This window comes from Falco naumanni, chromosome Z, assembly GCF_017639655.2.
Source record: "Falco naumanni isolate bFalNau1 chromosome Z, bFalNau1.pat, whole genome shotgun sequence".
Taxonomy (NCBI): Eukaryota; Metazoa; Chordata; class Aves; order Falconiformes; family Falconidae; genus Falco; species Falco naumanni.
Window position 1 is genome coordinate 62,489,868 of NC_054080.1, and position 18,798 is coordinate 62,508,665.

At 39.3% G+C, this 18,798-nt stretch overlaps 1 protein-coding gene across 1 annotated transcript in view; it reads left to right on the top strand.

The window, feature by feature from the left end:
• Positions 1–18,120, top strand: part of LOC121081233 (interleukin-31 receptor subunit alpha-like) — a 31,871-nt gene extending 13,751 nt beyond the window's left edge. Inside the window, exons 8-15 of the mRNA XM_040580088.1 lie at positions 803–1,013; positions 3,204–3,362; positions 4,397–4,519; positions 5,026–5,178; positions 6,489–6,632; positions 8,866–8,962; positions 11,533–11,596; positions 14,983–18,120. Of these exons, the coding sequence (XP_040436022.1) occupies positions 803–1,013; positions 3,204–3,362; positions 4,397–4,519; positions 5,026–5,178; positions 6,489–6,632; positions 8,866–8,962; positions 11,533–11,596; positions 14,983–15,468 (1,437 nt within the window). The 3' untranslated portion in view covers positions 15,469–18,120. The remainder of the gene's footprint in view (positions 1–802; positions 1,014–3,203; positions 3,363–4,396; positions 4,520–5,025; positions 5,179–6,488; positions 6,633–8,865; positions 8,963–11,532; positions 11,597–14,982) is intronic.
• Positions 18,121–18,798: the final 678 nt, after the last annotated feature.

Below are 18,798 nucleotides of genomic sequence, written 5' to 3' on the forward strand. Positions count from 1 at the left end.
GCTTCCAACTTTACCAGAAGTTATTCTTAACACATGTGTCTCTGCCTTTTAAATTACTGAATGTCACCTTGTCTGTTACTCCAAAAGTGTCCAATTATTTCATTAAGATAATCCAATCTCCCAGCTTTGTGTCTTCACACTATTAGTTTTGCGCCAAGAAATAACAGAGAAGCTTGATATCAGAAATAATCCTTGCAGGATTCACAGGCCTTCACGTATCAAGTTCAGTTTCTATCTAGATTGCAGTATTTCCATTTCTGTGCACTCATTTTCCAATCTGTCATGAAGATTAGTGCGGTAAAATAACAAGTGAACCATCAACACCTAAAAATTTGTATCAATGGATATATAACGTGTTCCAAAGTTGTTGTATAATTACTAGCATTTATCCTCAAAGAGACCAGATGCCTAACAGAACCTAGTAAATGAAGGCTCCCAGAGGCATAAATTGCAATTAAACACCTCTCATTAACTTTCAAGTTCCTAATTATGAGGGGTATGTTCCAGTGAAATGTAGAGAACATCACAGCTGCTTCACTGCTGTTATTACTAATTGGATACACATAGCTAAGATCTCAATTAAGCAAGACACTTAATCCTGTCCTTAATCCTCTCAGTTTAAGCATGCTTTTAATTTTAAGGAAATGCTTTTCTTCATTGATTCCTAATAGCCTAATTAAAACAGTATGATTTTATCCCTATCATTAAAGGTAACATTTTGTTTATACAATTTAATTCCTCTTGATTTTCTGCACAGGATGTAATAACATTTATAGAATAATAATCTTTTTCCTCTTACTAGGTAACACAAAGCGAGAACATCCTTGGATATTACATTAATGTGGAAAGAATACCCAACAGTTGCAGGAATTCAGCAAATCGCATCTGTCTAAAGAATAGAGAAGTTCTTCTAAATCTCTCCATGGCTTATTACAGAGTTAATATTTCTGCCTATAACAAAGCAGGAGAATCTCCACAAGCCACCTACATTGTCCCAAATGTCTCTGCATCAGGTACTTACCTTGTAAGTCATCCGCTAGAGCAGTGGAGTTTTATGAGCCATCTCTAGGCTACCTTTTGACAGTCTTTGGAATCGGGTTAAGCATTCTCTTGAATATTCATCAGGCTGATATTTTGCACAGTAGGAGTCAGTACTGTTTCTTAAGAAAGGAATTTGATCGACGTTAACTAACAGACTAAGCAATTTGATGTTCTGTTTAGCACTTCTTGTTTTCTCAGGCTAGAAAAATAACTAGCAGCACTGTGAGGCTCCACCTCGAACCCTGTGTTCAGGTTTGGGCCCCTCACTGCAGGAGGGACGTAGAGGGGCTGCAGCGTGTCCAGGGAAGGGCAAGGGGCTGGGGAAGGGTCTGGAGCACAAGTCTTGTGAGGAGCAGCTGAGGAAACTGGGTGTTTAGCCTGGAGAAGAGAAGACTTGGGGTGATCTTATTGCCCTCTACAACTGCCTGACAGGAGGCTGTAGGCAGGTGGGGGTCAGTCTCTTCTTCCAGGTAACTAGCGACAGGACAAAAGGCAATGGCCTCAGGTTATGCCAGGGGGTGTCCATATTGGATATTAGGAAAAAAAAATTAACTGAGAGGGTGCTGAAGCATTGGAACAGGCTGCCCAGGGACATGGTGGAATCACCACCCCTGAAGACACTCAAAAAACATGTAGATGCAGTGCTTAGGGACATGGTTTAGTGGTGGACTTGGCAGTCCTGGGTTAGCGGTTGGACTTTGTGATCTTAAAGGTCTTTTCCAACCTGATTCTGTGATTCTATGAACTATGTGTTAGATCTACCTATCAAAAAGGACTCATGGAGTGTATTCAAAGTTAATTAGATGCCAGCAGTTTAAACAAAGCTCAGAATTATGTGCAAATCTAAGGTGTTTGAGCTAAGTAACTTAAGAGACCTGCTACTGTCCTTCATTTCAGTGTTACCCCTACTGGCACATGGGAGGAGGAATAGATAGGGTGTATATGTCATATTCCAATGAAGATGTGAGCTTTTCTGATCCTAAATGCAGAGGGGTTTTCATTTAAACAATATAATATTTTTCTTAGAATATAAGCTAGTTTCACTTGTTACAGTCTTGAGGTATAGTTAGTACAACATAAGAAAAAACCCTCTCTTCCAAGTTTTTTGTTTTTTGAGTTTTGTTTGTTTGTTTTTTTAATTAAGCTCTCTCATGAGCTAGTAAAAAGTGTACAAGGACCCTTGTTGACATCCAGACAGATGGAATTAATTGATTTAACCAGGATTTTCTGATGCACTCCCCTCATTCTGTTCTCCTTTGCCCTGCAAAGACTTTACACTTTGGTTTTGCCTTAAATTTGACTGCTTTAACTTTATTCTGATGAAATATGTGCCACCACTTCGAGCCATCTTTTGACTGACAGCTATTTGTTTACTGAACCGCTCAGCTTTTGTTTCATGGCTCTCTCCAGATACCTGTTTCATATTTGGTTGTAATTCTATGCAGGTTCTCTGTCTCTGTCATGAATTATGAGGAAGATACCTACATTAAGTGTGTTCCCAAGATAAATCCCTCCTCAGCATGCACAACTTTTCCTCAGCTATTTTCTTTAATTTTACTTCATTATATTTGTTTTCAGACAGGAGATGAAATGGAGAATTTTGTTTGTCTGCCACAAGATCCACTTCTTACCCCAAAATGACAGGTTGCTCTTCTTCTCCCTTAGGTTCAGTCAGATGATCTTTCCTAGTTGGATAATCTGTCTTTAAAAATCTCAAAATATTTAAGATCCTTGCAAAAAATGCAAGGAATATGAAATCATATAGCTATAATCCATAATGAGCCCCTTCTTTTCCTCCCCCAGATAAGCACTATCTCACAGTTGCCCTATGTGTAGCAGTTAATAGTGGCTCTCAGGAGGTTATTTAACCATGTCAGGCTTCTTCTGGCCAAGGCTTTGGAACAGCTGTTTCCCCTTTTCCAACTGTGGGAAGTTAAAGGTCATGAACAGCAATTAACACTGGAGATCCCAGACATCATTGCAAAGTACTAGTTGCTAAGTTTCCTGTACGGACATACTAGTGTAAACCTTACTATACATTGATCACCTGCAATGATAACAACTTAATGAATAAGCTTTGAAAAAAGAGCAAAAGAGAAAAAGGAAGGAAGGAAAAAAAAGCTTTCCTGTTTATTGAACTTTGACAGTATATTTCTTCACAGACTTGCCTGGCCGAATCCATGTCAAACACCAGGGAACTAATGCAGTTTTCACCTGGACTCCAGAATACATGCCAAAATGTTTTGTGGTTGACTGGGGCACTGGTAAAGAGGACATGCGCATGAAAATAGTAACTACAGCTACTGGGAATTTCACACTAGGTAACAGCAACCGCCGTACATACTTAGGGAGGCACCATTTCATTTACTGGTTGTTTTTGGTTGGGGAGGGTAGGATTTTCATCCTATTTTTGTGAGCCAATGGATAAAAGAGCAAAGATAAGTACAACTCTTATCTTTGTCCGGTGCTGAGACGTCATCTTATTTTTAGCAACACCAACGCAGATAAAAAGCAGAGTCTTCAGCAGAATTCTTCTGGTCACAGTTGTACAAAAAATGCAGCTCAGCTACTGTTGCTGCTGTTGCTGATATAATGTTTCTCCTTGTCCACACTCCAGGCAGACCTATACACTACTGGCTTTAAAAAAAGTTTCTCTTGTGCATAGGTAAACTTAACTTTAAATATACACTGCTCTGTTACAGTCTCCCTCAGATTATTTTGTTTTTATCCCAGTGTTTGCCTTTGTCAAAACCTAAGTTCTCAACTCCAGTATTCTGTTTACCAAGCTAGGTGTGATGATCTGCATCCAGGGACCACTTTATGGAACAGTCATTGAAAATGTTGATTAAAATCATGTAGGTAACTCTTGGCATTTAGGACTGGCTTTTATGTACAGTAGAGAACATTTAGCTTCAGAGTTCTATAAAGGAATGCACTGTTTTTCTTGGTCCTTCTGCAACATCTGCACTGCCACATTACATCTAGTTCTTTTGCTCATTTTAAAATATGCTAGCTGAGGGAGAAATACTGTCCTTAAACTAAGATATCTACTGCCATTTTAGTTCCCTACCTCTCTTTCAGCAGCTGAGGCCTTCCAGAAGGAGACTATAAGCAGATCTGGCATGTTTTAAGAGAAAACCCATGTTATGTCTTGTTTTGCTTTTAAAATAGTTTGTATTAATCATTAGAGACAATGAAGAAGGATGCATATATTTTGTACTCAGTGTAAAACACTGTAAACTTATACTGTGCTTTGAGTCTCAGAAAGTAAGAATTATACACAAAAGTTATAAAGTTGTTTTCTCTCCTTCCCTTCTTTATCATTTATCTTGATGTATCTTTATTTGTTTTCCAGACAATTTTCAGCCATATAAGTTGTACAAAATAATGGTACATGCATCTGATGTGTGTCAGTGTGAAAATTTCACAAGACATGAAAAGACTTTTGGAGTGACCCACTTTTATTCAGTTGAAGGAGGTATTCCTCCCCTTTATATAAACTCGTTCTTTATATTTCTTCTCTCTTCCTATCTGCAGCAATAAAAGTAATCCTATACAAAGTTTCCTTTCCAGGTGATTTAACAGCATTCTTCTGTTAACATTGTTTTTGGTCCTAGCAGTCAAGCACTGGCAGTGAAAGACCTGGATGTTGTTCCTTACTGACAGGTCCACAGAAATATTATTACACATGACACTACCAAAATAAGAGAAAGAGGGTCTCAGAGTAGCTCAAATTTAAGTGTGGCCAAAGTTAGATTTTCCAGTCTCAATTTGGTAATGTCTTATATTGCAAGTTAAAGCAAATGTGGCTGTGGCTATGAGTCACAAGTTCTGTTTTATGGGATTTCTCCTTTCTCATCCACCCTTAATGTTATGACAACTAGAATCAGGCAAGGAGCACTCTAGGAAGCTGCTAGGTTTCAGTCTTGTATATCTATTGAACAAGTATTGATGCAGAACTTAAATTATTGTCTGATTTTTAAGTTCCTAGGACAGGTCCTGCTAATGTGACAATTCTGAATATCACAAAGCATTCTGCACTTGTGAAGTGGACTGAAATAGCTGCCGAGGACTGTTTGGGCTTTCTCCAGGGTTACAGGATCAGCTACACAGATTCATCAAGGAAAAAGTCTCTGGGTAAGTCACCGAGGCTCAGAACAAAGCAGCAGCTCAGAGCCAGGACAGAAAAGCTTCATACAGATCACTAAGTGCTATCACAGCACACTACTGAGTTACTTAGATTTCCGTGTGGATTGGGTGTTCTTAAAGATCAGCTCCTGGTTGGAGTTTTAATGCTCCTATGAATACCTAGAGTTTTCTAGATACCATCTCAAGCATCGGTAAGAAAATACTTCCTTAAAAATTACAGCTCTAAGACTGCTGCTGAATTCTCTAGTAACATTGGAAGGAAGATGTATGCTTTCAGCGTTTCTGAGGTGTAAAGAGTTTGGACACAATACTTTTATGTTTCATTGCAACTTAGCTAAGCTTGGCTCTAAGCCTTTCTATAGGACTTAAGAAATTCTGTATTTCTCTTCTGAACTCAGTTAGCAGGGAATACATTCATATTTCTTACCTGTCTTCAGAGACACTATTATTAATTTAGTTTTTAGAAACATTTTCTTAAATTGATGACTTTTGTGTTTAACTAAAGAAGATGAAACAAAAGGAGACAGAAGGCAGTGTCAAGGACTGCACTTAATTTTATTTTTTTTCCTCTGCCCTAATCAGTCAATACATCAGTGAGACAATACCCAATTACTATGTTTTTCCAGGCAGGGAGAATAATTTTATTGAAGAATTTTGGGGAAGGAACCCTAGAAGCTACAGCACCATTTCCACTTCTACGAAGATCTAAAATTCACAGTGACAAACTTGAAAAGTAATTTCTGTCCTGCAAAAGGCATACAACAGCATAATTTATTGCATTATTCTGACCAGGGCAGAAGTCATTGCACCATCAGAAATAAAAGATGGAGTTGAAAGCCCTACAAAGTAGGTGAGGCAGAATGCACAGCCCCTTTTCTGTACTGAATCATGAGTAGTAGCAGTGATATTAGCTGAGGTGAATTACCACTGACTACTGTAGTCAGGGTAAGGCATGTGACTGAGTCTAGCCCTTGTGTTAACAGTTACAGCCAACATGAAAACCACTGTTCAGCGTCTCAGGTCTGTTTTCCTGTCACATCGTACACACAGCCTTCTGCACTTACCACTTAAACATCCGTGGTGTGTTAAAAGCTCCCTTTTTACCTCTGGATTTAAAATGCACGTAAGTATTATGGAGAAACCTTGTACCCATCTGAAGAACATTTGCACAGGGTAGCTTCTTCCAGGTGTGGATGTGGGCACAGAAATTCTGTCTTTTCCACAGTCAGCTACATTGATACAGACTCAGCCATCAGAGTTCATCTAATTGTCTCCTTCCCCAACCCCTCTTGTTTCAGCTGTTACTCTCAATTCTTCTACCACAAGTTACCATCTTACCGGACTGAAGGAAAAAACAGTCTACCGTGTGCAGATTTCAGGATTCACTAATGCTGGTGAAGGACCCCCAACTCTTTCACAACCATTCAGCACTCCAAAATATGGTACTGTGGGGGCTCTACGCACCTGTGCTACCCAGCATCAATCCTTGCTTTATGTACTATACATACCATTATTCTCTACCCTTTCCAGCTTTTCAAGGAGCAACAAAGTGCTCATGCGCAAGATTTATTAGTCAGTCCTTAGTTAATGATAGGAAACCCGAAAAGTTATTCCTTTGCTAGAGGTAAACTATGCATTACACAGCTCTGCCTGTATTGCATTAACTAACACACAGGCAACACTTAACTGGGGTTCTGCATCTCTGAAACTTTTTCTGACCTTTTTATGCCAGCTGTATGCACATAGCTTTATTTACGGCCCATTCCTGCCATGCAGTTCAGCAGTTTAAATATTCTGCCTGTAACTAGTTAAGTTCAGTAGCCTTTGCTCTTGGCACATCCTGAGCAATCATGTAAAACTGGTTTCCAGTTAGACCACTGAACCGGTAACACTAATAATAAATACGTAAAGTCTCAACTGTTCCTGTTGTGGGTGACAGCTAATCAAAATATTTTTTGTTTCCTAACAATCGAGGTACATTTTACATAAGTCCTGTAGTTGGCTGGGGAAAGTCTGCATTTTTCAAAGGTACCAGGATAAGCTAAGATCAATATAGTTACATCTATAATGTCTCATAAATTGTAATCATACAGGGCTGGCTAACTATGGTCTCTCAAACATTCATAACACCTTAGCAGTTAAGCTAAATCTAGCACTGCAATGGACCCTTTGTAGTTTGACCACAGCTTCATTCAGTTGAAGCTTTCTAAATAAATAAAAAAATAATAATAATAAAAAAAAAAGTAGACTAAGATGGTACCAGCCACAGGAAATATAACCTGTGAATTTCAGAGACAGAAGTATGCAAACAGCTTCTCGCTACTACAGCTTTTTTGTATTATGTGAAGGAGGTATACACACAAACAACTGAATAGTCAAGAGTGTGAAGCAGAAAGAAAAAGGAAAGAAATTAAAAACCTTCCTTGAAATCAAACAGGGCTTCTGCCCTGTCCTCACCCCCACCAAAATCCTTTCTCCTGTTGAAACAAGAAATTCAAGTGCCTCCATTGAAGCTTTTCTGCAGAACTTTATTCCACACATCTTACCAAAGATGTAGTTGGATAGGATTCAATTTTTGAGGAAAGTAACAAAAATGCAGACTTAATTTAATGCAACATTTTAAAAATGGAGGTTATTACATTGCATTTAACATTACATTTGCCATTTCCCCACCTCCCCAACATTTCATAGGTTACTTAATCCTTTAGAAGAACCTCAGGTTTCTTTACTTTGTTGATGAAAAAGGCTTTTATGATAATTTGCAGCTTTTCAAATACTTTCTTAAGCAAAATCAAGCAGCTGTTTGATTTTTTTTTTTTTAAAAAATTGTTGGCCAGTGGTAGGAAAATGAAAAGCAAGCAGCCTTCCTACAGATGCGGTTTGTCAGTATCAGCAACACCATCACAAGCTGACCATGCTTTCCTGGTGCTATTTTGAAGCTTCTGATTTAGCGATCTGTAAAGAACACCTCAACCCCAACCCACTTTACACACAGAAGGCTGCTTTTGTTCCTGTGTTAGAAGCACTGCTCTGGCTGCCTGAGCACTTTATCAACCTTCCTTAACCTTTCAAGCACTTAATCTCCTTCAATCGGGTGGGGTGGTGCAAGGAAGCATCTCAAGCAAGTATTAACACAATAGATGTAGGTTCACAGCAAGGGTTGACAAATGGCTGACTGCAAATAAAATTGCCTTAATGTTCCTAACAGGTACCTAACCAAACAAATCATGTTATTATCATCAGGACCAGGTGGGATCTCACCAAAAAATCTCAAACCCTACTAGTAGAACCTGGAAGAGATTAAAAGCCACTTTCATTTAAATAGTTCCTTATGAAGTCAGATGCATCAGGGCCCTGACCCATTAAACAAGCTACAGCTCACGTCCATGTAATAGCAGGTGAAGTAGGTAAAGTAATCTTACTATAAAGTGTTTAATTTAGTTGATGGATTTAAGAATCAGCCCATACATCTATGTATCTCAAAATTACAAACCTGAAAGCCTCAGACCCCCCAGAAATTCCAGGCCTTGTCTTAACCAGATTTCACTTACAGAAAACCCAGAACATGCATAAAGTTTGACTTGACTTCAGTTTGAAATACTTCTTTTGCCAAGGCAATATAGCCTTTCTATGCTAATATTGTAAGTCTGATTCATTCTTTTCATTTCCCATCAGATAAAGGAGAATTTGAAGGTTTTGTGACTGGCCTTTCCTTTGGCATGATGTTCATTCTTGTTTCTGCACCTCTTGCTTTTTCCCTGCTGCTTAAAAGGTAAGGAGGGAATATTGGCTGAAGTTCTTAGCAGTGCTTCCATTTTGCTTAACCCTGAGTTTCATAGCACTGGACCATTTTTGTCATTAAAAGCAATAGAATGTAAAAAGCACACAACACAAAAGATACACACTCATTTACACAGGGAGAGCAGTTATAAAGCACTATAAGCTGGTTAAAATAGTTTGTAAAATACCTGTTATCTTTTGGTTTTGGTACAGCTACCTGACTACCTCCTATCTCAAACACCCTAGAAAAGAGCAAGGACTATTTCTCACAGTGGAAAATAGGTTACATATATGGAAAACCCATGCATTTGATTATTTTCTCTTTCATTCCCAGCTGATAATCATGTCCCTTCTATTGAAAAACCAAAATAAATTCCAGCAGCATACACAAATTGATGTTGCTATCTAAGCAGTTTCCTGCAAGCACACTTGGATGTTAACTGTATAAATTATGCACATAAGTGCATAATGAGAGGGAGTAATGGATGGATGAGTAGGAAGAAGACAGAATAATAAGGGTCCCTGTAAGATATGGATGAGGTCCTCCTATTTTAGGAGAAATTCTTCTCTGCATTAGTAAAGTACACCACCCTCAAATTTATCTGAGATACAATATTAGGGGCATACACTACCACTAAAAGAAAAATGGCTTGCACAGTAATGGATTCTAATATTAATTTTCTGATAAACCTAGTTGTGTACAACAGTTCATATTACTATCTTGATGTCCTGGAACACTGCCCTCTCTTCTTCTCCTTTTTACAAAGCATCAGCCTCAGAAGCTGGAAGCACAACTGCTAAAGGGCAGAACAGACAGACAGTACAATCCGTGGCTTTAAAGCCATACATCATTACATAGCTCTCTTCAGCTTATGCATCAGGCTAAACTGCCCTTGCCATTGGGAAACAGACCACACTCCACATTCAGTCTCCTGTGCACTTTCTTTTTCAGATTTTAATTTAAGTTGCTCTATAACTGATCCAGTATTTTTAACAAGAACTTCTGAGACCTACACAGACGTTTTGACTTACGGCAAACTTCATTGTGTTAAATATAAGATCACACTTCATTGTCTAGGCCCATTAGGAAAGAATTTTTGGCAAATAGAAAAACAGCACACAGAAGCCCAACGTAACGCTACAAAATTGCAATTAAATATGTAGTAGTATTGAACAGTTGGAACTGAGGCAAAGGGTCCCAACATCCCCTCATCTCAATTGCCTGCTTGATTTGTAGAAAAAAGACGGACCAGCCAGCCAAACACTCAACTTCATAGGATCAGCAAGGAGATCTAGTAACTCTACAGCCTCAGGCTTCACCTCAAAACACAGCCTAAACAGGGGCAAATAACTTACAGCTAATAAAGTACACATTTGATTTGAAAACCTAACACTGAAGTCACCACCAGGGCAGGTTCCTATGGAAGTGAGTCATTGCCCAAAGCTCACAGGGGGTGCCAAGAGGTGTGCTCACTCTGCTCCCACAGGAGCTGATGATGAACAATCAAGAGTGACTGATGCTAATGGGATCAGTCAGCTCTGCAGAAACTCCTTTTGAAATTCTCATTCTGGTCGACTGCTGCCCGTCTGAAGGGAAATCACAGCTGGCCCCTGCCAGCCTGGGCCAGCACCAGCATCCCAGGGATGTCAGGAGTGATGGGCAGGTCACCACTACGGCCCAGCCTGTCTGGAAGGGCCAGGGAGGGCAATGCCTGACAGGGTGGTGCCCATGGTGGCCCTGGGATGCTGGAGATCATAGAAGCCTGGTAGCAGTTTTGCTGTTTCTGAGCCCCCCAGGTGCAAGGAAGGAGCTTGAGAAAAGGACTATGATGAGAGGTCTGTGGACAAGCAGCCAGCTTAAACACATTTGAACAGCTCAATGGGCAAACTCAGCTCTGCCTTACACACCCCTTCCTCTACAGCAGAAGCAGCAGGTGTGAGCTTTTAGTAAAGGCATGTTTAGGTTTGTGTCAGGGGAGACAGTGACATACTGTATGTAATAGCTCTCAGAAAGAGCCAGACTCAAAACAATCAGGAAAGAGCATGACCTGTAGTGTTCCCCCTGTTCTCATCTGCAGGTCCCAGGCAGAGCCTCTTGCAGGCCACCAGTGCTGTGGTACAGAAGCTAAAAACTGCAATAGCTTGCTCTTTGTTTGAGGGAAAGTAAACTTCTAAATATAAGTCCAGGAGCAAATACTAAATCAAACTTCATCCTACATGTTCCAGAGTCCTCAGGGAAGATGGAGGTTTTGTTGAAATGATAGCAAAATAGGAATATACCATGATTAAAGGTATAGAAAAAGGCAACATTACCAGCTCCTGTCACAGCTCCTTTGTCCTTAAACAAAGATGCTAATCGTCACTAATTCAGCATTTCAGTGTAGACTACCAAGCTTGGTCTTCAGCTTTTAATTGACATCGTGCTTAATAGTCATCGTAGAATGTCTTGTTTGATGGTCATGAAAATAGCAATAAAATGTTACATATAAATGGTAGTTAATTTAAATCCATAGGAAATATCAGTCATTTAACCTGACAATAAAATAAGAAATTTTTTTTCAGGCTGAAAATGTCATGCTGGCCCAGTGTACCAAGTCCAAGAAATAGCAGTGCACTCCAAGATATGGCAAGTACTCTTCTGATGGTGTGAAAAAATACACAAGGGAGATCTTTTCTACTGATTAATCAGTAATGCTAGTTATTAGTCTTTTCACACTTCACCCTAGTAAATGTCTAACATCAACAGTTGGGAAGCTCAGGTAATATTAGAAATATAGCATGGGGGAGGGTTGTTGTTTAGGCATAATCCATTGCACTTTTTATTTTAATAAAGGTTCTCAGACTTTTTGAGAACATTATAGAACATACTTAAAGGTATGGGCTGTTAAAAGAACAAAGCAAATTTGGATAGGGGAAGATAGAGTCTAAACAGAGAAATTCAGTTTTCAACAACTGCAACTGATTATTAAGTACAAGTTATGCAAAATACAACTCATTGTGGCCTATTTCCACAGAAGTGTCAGGGAAAGACTACCTGCCTTCAGAGCAACCCCGGGTTCTGACTGGTCAGCTGGTAGCTGGCTGGGGGGCACCTACTAGTCAGCAGGCACCAGGGTTCAGCCAGCATGTGTTAAAATCTTGCCCACAGCTTTCCCATATGCTTTGTTAAGGATACCTAAATTTCAGGACTGAAGAATTGCCTAGAAATCAGCTGTTAGAGGAGGCTGCTGGGGACCATGTTATTCACTTTTGCCTATTAGTGGACTTACTTGAATCTTCCTTTCCTTATCTCCTCCCTTTTAAACAAGTTTCTGCTTTAGTTTTGCTGACACCAGATACTCAGTCCTTCCCCTAGGGCACCTCAGTTTATCTGCCCAGTCACAGACCACTAACCATTATGTTTTTGGAGCAGGAACTTACACTACTTTCCTTTTAAAATGTCTTTGTTTTTTCTGGCAGATCTGAACTTAATCTGGCACTCATAGATCTAGTTTCTCAAGCCAGCTTGTGAGCTTTAACAAAGCAGGCTTCTATCTATTTAGTCAAAGATCAGGCAGAAGCTGGGAGGTATCTACAAGCTAGAAAATGGCCAAATCTAGGACACAGTGTGAAATCATCAGCAACATGACAAGCTACTAATAATCAAAGGTTCTGCTGAACATCAGCATTGCTTCCTTCAACAGAACAAGTATGAACTTTCAAGGACTTCCTTGCTTGCTTTCTTCCTTTCTTCCACCTAAATGTAGATAAAGAAGCGATGAGCTCAGAGGTAGTATCAGATAGTCATTTTGCTAAAGCCAGATAATGCCGAACAAAGGAGGATCAGATGTACAAATGTACAGCTGTACAAAGTCAGCGATGCTGTTAGAAGATTGCAGTTTCACTGTTTTGTTCAGTTAAAGAAACTGATCTGTTTATGAGCACCAAGCAACTTCCAGTTCTCAGTGCTGGGATCCAGATGTCCCTCACTAACCACTCCATCAAAAATAAATCCACCTAATCCTCTTACTTCTTCTCCACCATGCATTTAGAAAGCAGGAGACCTGCAGATTCAATACTTGTTTGAAGTAAAACTTCTCAAAGGCAAAAAAAATAAGGAATCCAGTATATTCAGCATTTGGGGAAATTCAGCCTTAAAGAAAGTGCAAGACCTGAAGCTGTTTCAATGTAATAATCTTGGGTGAAGTTGAATTGCAGGATAGAAGTTCAGCAAGAAAGAAGTAACGACCAGCCAAAATAACCTAACAGGTTCAAAGAATAATTTGTCATTGTGAAGCAGTGCAGGTAAAAAACATTGAAGTTGCATGTTATAGAAAGGACAAATGGGTTTTATGAACCAGAGTACCACTTCGACATAAATACATTAAAGCAAAATATACCTATTTAAAATGCATTTAACTGTGCCTGCAAAGGCAAAGCGATTATAAAGGGAAATAACGACTGTATTAGCCGAGTCTGGTAGACAAATACTATAATGTTGATAACATGGCAGGAACAGAACTAACACATCAGATAAGGGTTTTGGGGAGAACAGGAAAAGCTCTGTGTGAGGAGACAGGACAATAAAGCAGTTACCAGATATGTTGTCTAGAAGTAACTTGATGTTACTTGATGATGAAATGTAGAGAAAGGTATTCCCTGTAAAACAGAACCAAGGAGTAAATCTTAGTGTATTGTGTGTTTTTATTCTATTTGTAGGTTGTTTCAACTGAACCCCATCAGGTTAGTTGAGCAATGTAGCAACTCTTGACAGAAACACATATACAGTCCAGATAGGTGCCAAGAGAATTTGTACTTTAAATCCAGACAGAGCATTCTCTACTGCAGTCTAAGGCAATGAAACATCCCATGGCACAGAGCAGCAGGCGCAAGTGGGGACACTCTCAATTCAGTCAGAACACAGAGGCCAGGAGAATGAACTATGGAAACCAATGTGGCCAGCCAGCCACCCCATCAGTGTCCTGTTCTTCATGTTTAGACAAGATTCTTCAGATATTCTCCTTCTTCACCTATTAGTGCCTCTTTCAGACAGAAGCTTACACAGAACTGATTTTAGATTTGGTAGGTGTAGAGTTCAGGCTCCCATTCATAATAAATATGATAATGGAGATATGTATCACACAGGTCTTCATTCAAAACAAGGCAAAAGCTGACCATCTTGAGGTGTCAACTCATCCCATTATCAAAGAAAAATTGAGATATTTTACCTGGGATTGCTGAGATTCCAAAGAACAACATACTCCTTTCCAAGCCAGACCACAAGAAAGAAAATAAAAAACAATTTATACTTATTTATTTATTGCAACAAAAAAAACCCCAACAACCATAATGTGTGAAACAAATTCAGAGCAACTGAAGAGGGGGGAGGAGGAAAAAGGTGGGGAGGAAGCTAACAGTTGTATCACCCTGTCCATAATTTTTAAAAAATTATGGCAGAAGTGGGCAAATGCAGCAGAACAATCTAAATAGAAAAGAAGGGTGCTTCGTGTTGCAAACTATTCTGCATTTAATCATCAGAATTTGCAAAAGCTGATAACCCAAGATACGCTTAGATCACAACATGGCATTAAGTTGAATAACAAACTGCTTGCAGCAGCTGATACCCGAAGCTTAGTTGGCTGCTGTTCAACTCAAGCTGCTGCCTTTTTATATTAACACATTTGTTAAACTTTTTGAAAGCTGTGGGTCTCGGAACGGCACATCACGAAGCTTACATTATATCACCACTACATTTTGTCCCAAGCACACATAAAAACAAGAAAACCTTTGCTTAAATAGTATGGGAGAGGAGAAGATGAGCCTCTGAATTAAGGAAATAAGTATTTTCTTCCCTGTTTTTTTTTAAAAAAATAAGATGAGATGAAATGCATTAGTTAGCATTATTATATAGGCAGGACCAGGTTGCCTGTCTCCTAGCTTTAGTCTTTTGTTCTGTATTTCAGCAAATTGCTGAGTGCAATTAGCAGAGGTATGGTGCTAAAATTATTCTTTCTCCTTATTTTTGTCTTGCAGACTAGCTGGAAACCTGTTTCAAAGTCGCTGCTTCAGGCCCTGTCAGACAATGATACCACCAGCCTTTATGTCATAGAGCATGAGTCAAAGGCTTCTTTGAAGCTAGACCTCTTCACAGGTGGTGGAGAAGACAGCAAGTGTGACACTTGCCAGTCAGAAGAACCTAGCAATAACACAGACATAAGCCTAAGGCATGAAGAAATCCCTGAAGAAGCAGTTACAAGTGAAGAAGAAGGAATCATTTCCATTACAGTACCACTTTTGAGTGACTACACCAGCATGGAGTTCAGCCAGAAAGCCCTGATGAGTCTGACAGTGAAGGTGCCTGCAAAGGCTGCTCATCCCAATCTGGAAATGGAGCTAGGCAGTAAGCCAGCACAAACTGTGCATCAGGTTTTGTTTGCTCCCCAAGACTATCTCAAGCAAAGCCAGGTAGTGCTTTTGCCATCTGGACCAGCTGTCATGGGACAAGTGAATTCAAACTGAAGCATCTTTGTAATTGCCCATACCATAAAAGCAAGTTCCAAAACCCCTGATGCTTAAATGGAGCCATTTGGACCATATAGGACAGTGAGCTTGTGATGATAGTTAGTCTGTACTCAATAAGGTTCCTTGGTGGACTCGATCAATGCTATAATTACGTTAGCTATTTCACTACAGTCGTTCTCTGTAAAGACCTACTGTCCTCACACAGGCAAAACTTTCAGGGAACTGTATGGAAAACCTTCTGGTAGGGTACCTCCTGCTAGGTGCTTAGTCCCAGGGCACTCAGGAAGCCAGTTCAAGGCTTCTGCTCTAAGTACAATGTTGTTCTGGTCATCAGGGGAGTTCTCTAATCACTGTGGTCAGTTTAAGACCTGATTTTCAGATCTGATAAGTTCTTCAGTAGAAATTCCAGCAAAAGCGTCTATCACTCCAAAGAAGCTTTTCCGCTGGTCAAAGCTGGCCTAACAAAAGAGTGAAAAGTCTTGCATTTAGGAATAGAAAGTTATGCTTCTCCATATACGTAAAGCACCATTAAGTGCTTTATGTCTTAGATATTTACACCTTTATTCATCATAGACGAATAGTGCTGTGTAAATTAAGATCGTAGTAAGTATCGTTACTAGCACTGGGGTGGTTTTTTTACTTGCATTAAAATAAGGCTATTTCTTCCTACATTTATCTATGCAAAGCTTGCACAGAGGAGGAGTCATTGGAATGCAGGGCATAAAAGGGTCTTCCATAATATGCTCTCTCTGTTACTCCATTATGTATCTCCATGGTACAAGGAGTCTGAACTGGTTTTCCAGCTTGCAGCAGCTTCTCACCCATGAACTCTGTAGGCATTAATGGTTTGCAGTTATTGTAGACGACCCAGTTTATTGTGGTTGTCTCTAGTTGAAGGGGCATTTCATTAAAATTATTTTGTTGAGGAAGAAATTGGTCAGCTGTACCAAAAGCACCAGAGGCTTCTTAGGCATCTTTCAAAATTGTCTCATTTAGAGAGAAGGGTGTTTCACATTTATACAAATATTTCTATGCATATTAGGCAGTATGAGTTATAGAATAGCCATGCTTACAAAAAACTTAAATTTCATATCCCCCACTTGACTGATTTAGTGAGGCCCCATAATAAAACCAGTTTTATTAGTTTTCCTTATTTATAGTCACCCTCTCTTTACTTATATCTCTTTGTGTCTGTTGGGGCTGGCAGGAACCAACCTGTGTTTCACTGGTTTTTAAAGTTTCACATTACTTTTTCTTAGCACTTAAAACGTACTGTTTTGCCACAAAGCAATGTACACATTACCTACCACTCACCCTTGTTACGTCTGCTCATTGAAAGAAGAGGTAATAGGAGCAACTCTCCATACCACCTCAAAGGTCTAAGCAGTCTTTTAAATCTCTTTCTTTGTTTTTATAACTTTGATCAGGTGACTTTGCCTGATTTGAATTTGGGAGAACACAAATGATCCCGCTATTAGCGGAGCTGTTGCTACTTGCAATGTCTAGTAGAGGGGTTGAAATGAAAACCTGTTATGGACAATGAGGTCCTCAAATGTTATAAAATCATTATCAAGCAGTCATGTGAACACAGCCTAATTTGTCCGTTTCGAAAATATGAGAAATATCCATGCTTCTTACTTATAGTATTTCTTCCATTTCTGGTCAGAGCAACTTATCTTACTGGTGCAGTTGGTACCTTCAATAACTTACTCATCCCTGTAAACATTGAATTATTTGTTTCTTACTCTGTGCCTCCCAAACCAGTACATATTATTATGTTACATATAAAGTATAAAGTAAACACGTAGACTCAAACCAATAGCTTGTGAGTAATTTCAGTGTATGAAGCAGCCTTCAAATGCGAAACTCAAAAGACAGTTTTGGGCTTTTGACCCGGTGAGGATTGCTCTCATGATGTTAGCCATTGCCTAACATTTTGCTAAAGAAAAACCACTTATCAGGCCAGAAGAATTTCCCTAAAAGTATACATGGGCCTGTTTGCCTCAAATAGAAGGGATGTATATACTCCACTTTCAGTTATAAAGCTCACAGTATAATTAATTCTTAGTTGATCTCATTAGAGCAATACTATACTCACTATTTGTATAACGGCTAGAAACTGTACATTTGGGAGAAGGAGAGATACATAGAAAACCCTGGTATGAAGATTAAATATAAATGAAGAACTCATCCATCATGGTGTATCCTTTGAGAGCAAAGAAAGAAAATTTTATGTGGAGTGAAAAAGAGTACATTTGCTAGACAGTTTCACCTAGACAAGGATGAGGCTTTGGTGGAATGATGTACCTACTCAGGGCCACGGACCTAGGAGATGCGTAGTGCTCAGGTCTTCAGATTAGGGACAACTAGGGTTTTGTGGCTTGGTTGCTTGGGTTTTGTTTGGTTCTTTTTGGGGGATTTTTACTTCAGTTGAAAGGGACCTACAACTGACCTCTTCAGGCAGTTTGAAAAACTGTGCACTTATACAGATGTATAATGACTGCAGAAGCCTACCTCTACTAATAAACATGTAAGATATTTCATGTGCTATAGTACTGTTCAAGTGGTTTCAGTAGTGTTCTTATCTTCAGTATTCCTGATTTTGATTTGATATATTAGCAGTGAAATTGCAAATATGAAGGCTCAGGACCATATAAGCCAAAGCATTTTTTAATATTTTTTTCCTTTTCTTTTCCCAGTCAGCATAGGTCTAGATGATGACTGTTAGCATTATGACAATTTAGACATCGTAAAAGCTTAGACACTTAACTGTAGGCCTGGAGGCACATAAGCATAGTGATTTATAGTATGCAGTATTATACTGCAGGATTACAGTGTTTTAGTACTTTATATTTACAGAGACAGTAATAATCAGTCTCTAACATGGCCTCTAAAAACGTGCGTAAAGCAGTTAGTAGATACCTCTTTTTTTCTGGTACCCACAGTAGATATTTTTTCTTGCATACTTTATTGTAGTATGGACACAGAAACATGGGGGGGCTTTTACACTTTTTTTTCTCTTTACACTTAAGGTCAGACTACAGTGCAGTAGCTAGATAGCACTGAAAATTATCAGTGTTTCAGAGACAAGAAAAACAGCTACTCAGCCTGGAACAGGAGACTGCAGCGACCACAATATTCCAGAAGTTTTTTTCACTACCAAATAGAATAATAGTAACTACAGAGTATCTACAAATCCCCTAAAAACCTACACCTTTCAGGTACTTTGGCAACCTTGAAAGCCACCTTTATAGGACAATGGCACCTGCATTTGAGCAGAGTCTTCTTGAAAGCTGAGAGCATAGGGACATCCTGTCAATCTGAGTC